Here is a 4689-nt window from a genome sequence, read left to right as displayed (position 1 = left end):
ACAATTGCTGAAATCCTTCAAATTGAGTGCACCATAATGCATAATGACGCAATCAGTGTAGTGAGGAAGACTTTCCTGGGAGCGCCAGAGATAAAATAAAAAAAGCTCAGTGTGCAGTTGCTGGGGATGGCTGTAAGTTGGAAAGGGGCTCTGTGCAGACCTCTGTGAGAAGTAGTGAGCCAGTTACAGGAGCGGGGGATGAGATCATTTTGTGAATGGTCTGTAAAATGTTACAATGGCTTTAAGGAAGAGAAATTGGAATTTTAGGAAATCTATAGCTGGTCCCTTATTTCAAAAGTGTTTATTTTTTATGGAGTTTTAATACTATTTTGTAGCGGGTTAAGTTCTCCTGTAAAGGCTGCTCATTGGTCGCTCGTTGTTCCCGGTTGGGGGTTGTGAATTTGGTGGATGTCCCTCTATGGCGGCAGGTTTTCACTTTCTTCTCCTCCCCCCTCCTCCAGAAATGTAAATCTCACAAGAGACCTGTGTGCGGCAGCAACGGCAAAACCTACCTGAACCACTGCGAGCTCCACCGAGACGCCTGCCTGACCGGCTCCAAGATCCAGGTGGACCATGACGGTCACTGCAAAGGTACCACAGGGGAGGGTTTCATGCTAAACACCAGCTAAACTACATATTTCTGTTTCCGTCCCCTCCTGTCCTGAGATTTACACAGCTGCACCAGCACAGCCCTGTGTGGCAGGGGAGGAGACCTGATTTTTTTTTCTCTGCTGCAGTTCAGTAACATTTACAGGTCTTGTCCCTCCCCCAGCCTGTGATTGGACGGTGAAGGAGAAGCAGCAGACTGAGAGAGATAAGCTCCTCCCTCTGCCTATAAATGTCTTATTAATATTTCATGTTTCTATTTCTTTCAGAGAAGACATCCGAGGTCCCGGCCGCCACCCCAGGTAACCATCTTATAATTCCTAACAACCAGAATTCTACGATTACAACCAGATAAAATAACTGCCGCCCGCTTGTCGCGGGAACGCCTATGATAACAACTTTATCTCTCTTCCTCGGCGCAGTTGTTTGTTACCAGGCCGATCGCGATGAGCTGCGCCGACGCATCATCCAATGGCTGGAGACCGAGATCATCCCAGACGGCTGGTTCTCCAAGGGCAGCAACTACAGCGAAATCCTCAACAAATACTTCAAGGCAAGTGACCAGCAACTGATTTAGAGTGTTAGCTCCCCGGGCCAGCCCGAAAGCAGTAAACGAATGGCAGAGGTTTCGCCGGCACCAGAGCAGCATCACATATAGCGTGTTTGGGTTTTTAAAATAGATTTTGCATTTTTTTGACATATCAGCTGCCACCCGTCCGGTTTTCACCCGGACAGTCCGGTTTTGGAGTCTTGTCTCCAACCGGCGGGCATCCGGACACAAAAAGCTCAATTTTCTGACAGATGCGGCTGCTTAGGTCCTCGGCAACCACAATCGCGGGGCAACCGCATCTGCCTGAAAACCCGGATCTTCCTCTGAGCTGCGGGCAGTCTGCCCACCTGAGTGTCCGCACCTGCCCACCTGAGTGTCCGCACCTGCCCACCTGAGTGTCCGCACAGCCCACCTCAGTGTGGCACCGCCCACACAGCCCACCCGAGTGTCCGCTCAGCCCACCCGAGTGTCCGCTCAGCCCACCCGAGTGTCCGCACTGCCCACCTGAGAGCCCGCACAGGCCACCTGGAGACATCAGGGCACCAACCCAGAGCAACACAGAGTATGTAGCTTCATATTATTTTGTATTGCTGTGTAATGTGTTGCTGGGATTTGTAGTCCTCTATGGCCGGTCTCCTTACTCCCTTCCCCCGGCTGCCTCTCCTCGCTCTTTCCTCTATATTCTAACCCCCCTCCCAAATTGTTGCGTGCGGCACTAACTGTGCGGGTTTCACTTGAAGGAAAGGTGGCAACCCAAAGGTCAGCGCAGGTAGTTATCGGTGCTGAGCTGCAGGTATGGAGACTGATTTCCTACCCTAAGTAGAGGAAGGTAAGAAACCATGTCAGCTTTTTATTGTCTGTTTCCCTGGCGCAGGTTTTCCTTCACTTCCTGTCTGGTAAACGGTTGTCCCCATAACAGGAAGTGAAGGTAAATCTCTCTAACTGAGCCCTAGAAAACTAAATAAAAACCTGACAAGGGTTCTAATCTTTTCCTGTCGTATCCAAAACTAAAAAAAAAAAAAAGTTTTGGGTGTAAATAAACTTTAATAAACGGAGCCTAAGCACGCAGTAATGCGCTTTTTTCTAATATTACAACATGTATTTTTGTAGTTTTTTGGTGTGTTTTGAACACCTCTTTGAGTTCACGTTTGCACGTTTTTCTTTTGTTCATTTATAATGCAATGCGAGAGATTTTCCATTATTTATAAACACACAAAAGCGGCACGATGCATCTGACGCTCATTTCGATGCATCCGCCTACATGCAGGAAAAACGCTTTGCGTCCACATTTTTACAATCTCGGCACATAGAAGCAAATAGGATTTCAACTTGAAATGGCGGTAAAGCGTACGCCTGCCACTGAGTGTGAGCGGGCCCTAATGACATGATTAATGACGGTGATACCGTTTCATGATCGGCCCCTTTTATACCTTTGAAGTTTAATTAATTACACATAAGCGGATTCATTATGGAACTCTTGAAAATAGATTTATCGCGGTCTCCATGACACAATAGGATTGGCGGTTTTTATTTTTTTTTAATCGAGAAAAAAAATCCCAGCGGCTGCGCTTGGCATTGCCTTGGCAACTGGTGAGTTTAGGTTACATAGTCAAGGCCGTCTACAGCCGTCGGCGCAGGCGGGCAACTGAGTGCCCGGCATATAAAATTCTGATATGTGCAATGCTGGATATGCGACGCGTGCAATAAAATAAACATCATAGAGAATAATGATAGCACCGACATAGATAGTAGTTCAAGTTAAAGTACTGGGAGGGCCCACAATTAAACACGCGTGTTACCGCAAGGCGTGGTGGCATACTGTCCACAACGCATGCACTACCATTCATATTCAATGGCACTTTGGGACATTGAGGTTGTCATAGCCCATTAATTTTAAATGGGCTGCCTAACGCAAAGCACCACAACGCTAAACTTGTGTAAAATTCTAGTACGAATGGGTTTTTTTTGTTTCGTTTTGGATGGGGTGGAGAGGGATCAGACCCCCTATTCAGGGGCATCCCAAGGCAGGGTGACACCCGGAGCCATCCCCCCGTAATGTCATTGCGCACGCTTGTGATGACGTAACTCGCTGTTACCTGCCGGCAGCCATCTTGGTGATGGACGCCGTCAGAGAGAGGAGGGGACGTTCCCATCCTCTCTCAAGCAATTGCCAGGCTCTCGGTCCATGACCGACTGCCCGACTTGTCTGAGAGGGTGAGACCAAAATGACTGTCAGTCATTTTGGTGTCACCCCTCCAATGGTGTCACATGGGTGTGGGCTGCACCCCCCTAGTGATACCACTGAATCTATTGGGCTTTTATTGCCATCTGTGTCCCAATTACGGAGATTCACCCCTCCTATTTGTCCTGGTGACCATTATCACTAAAATAGAAAGAAAACCTTAAATGTTGGGTGGTTACCAGAAGAGGAATAGCTGGGAAATCTTTTAATGGGAACCACCAGGCATTTCCCTTTCTGTGTTGGGATTTCCTCTCACTTCCTATTGTGGCTAGCAGACAAGAAGTAAAGGCAAAACTGCCCGATGAGACATGGAGGGCAAGTGTTATAACCCTCACTTACTATATACAGAACTAACAAAAACCTTTTGGCGCCAAGTCTACTTTGGGCTCATTCAGGAAAAATCTGTAAAATGCTGAGAAAAAGGGGGAATATTAGCAAAAAAAATAAAAAAATGAATCATTGGTTACATACATCTTCCAGCTTGCTTGAGCGTCTTTGTGTCAGACCTTACACTGGCCATACACATAATCCTAAAAATCACTCGATATAAGAATCATGTTGATAAAAGAATCTTTATAGGGCATTAAACTATCAATTTTTTCAACATGGAAAAGAAATAGAAGTGAATTTGATCAAACTGAATTCTTCTTTGTTGCTTCGGTTGTTTTTTGTGACACAATCCAGTCATTGATCGATCCTTTATGGCGGTAATGTTTATGGGTAGCATTGCACTAATGCTAATAAGGACATTTCTTGTTGCTCATAGCAACCAGTTAGAGCCCTCGGCACTGCAGAAATGACATTTAAATGCAGATTGATTGTTATAGGCAACAGTTTATTTTTTATTTTTTTTAAGGCACTCATACATAAGCCCCGTATGTGTTGCTTACAATACCCGATTTGCACTAGAGATGCCTATAGATTACAAGTGAAAATCAAGCAGTGAAAGGCCTGCCATAATTAAATCACATAAGAAAAGCTGGCTATTGTCTTTGTCAGCCCAAATGCTGTTTAGTGGGGCAGCGCTATTGTTTGAAGCCTCCTGAGTATGAAAGAATTATTGGCTGAGGCCTAGCGGCAGATAAAGCCTTTATTTCTGGTGCTGGAGATCACATTCCATCTCCATGGCAACCAGCACTTAGGAAGATATAACTAGGGAAGAGATGTAACTAGGCCTCGGGGCCTGTGAGGACTCGGAATGAGTCTGTAATTACTAGACCAACAGACAAGGAGGAACTTTTCACTTCCTGTACAAAATATTTCTTTAATTTTGCTTTATTTTTGACAAAAC

The 4689-nt window shown here is 45.9% G+C and overlaps 1 protein-coding gene across 1 annotated transcript in view; it reads left to right on the top strand.

The window, feature by feature from the left end:
• Positions 1–428: 428 nt before the first annotated feature.
• The window catches only part of FSTL1 (follistatin like 1), a gene marked incomplete at its 5' end in the record, with an annotated part of 14056 nt that continues 9795 nt past the window's right edge, over positions 429–4689 (top strand). The window contains 3 exons of the mRNA XM_018573091.1: positions 429–591; positions 876–908; positions 1029–1159. Coding sequence (XP_018428593.1) covers positions 429–591; positions 876–908; positions 1029–1159 — 327 coding nt within the window. The remainder of the gene's footprint in view (positions 592–875; positions 909–1028; positions 1160–4689) is intronic.

The sequence above is a fragment of the Nanorana parkeri genome, unplaced genomic scaffold (genome assembly GCF_000935625.1).
Source record: "Nanorana parkeri isolate BGI_ZX_2015 unplaced genomic scaffold, ASM93562v1 scaffold2232, whole genome shotgun sequence".
Classification (NCBI taxonomy): Eukaryota; Metazoa; Chordata; class Amphibia; order Anura; family Dicroglossidae; genus Nanorana; species Nanorana parkeri.
This window is presented reverse-complemented; position numbering and strand designations above follow the sequence as displayed.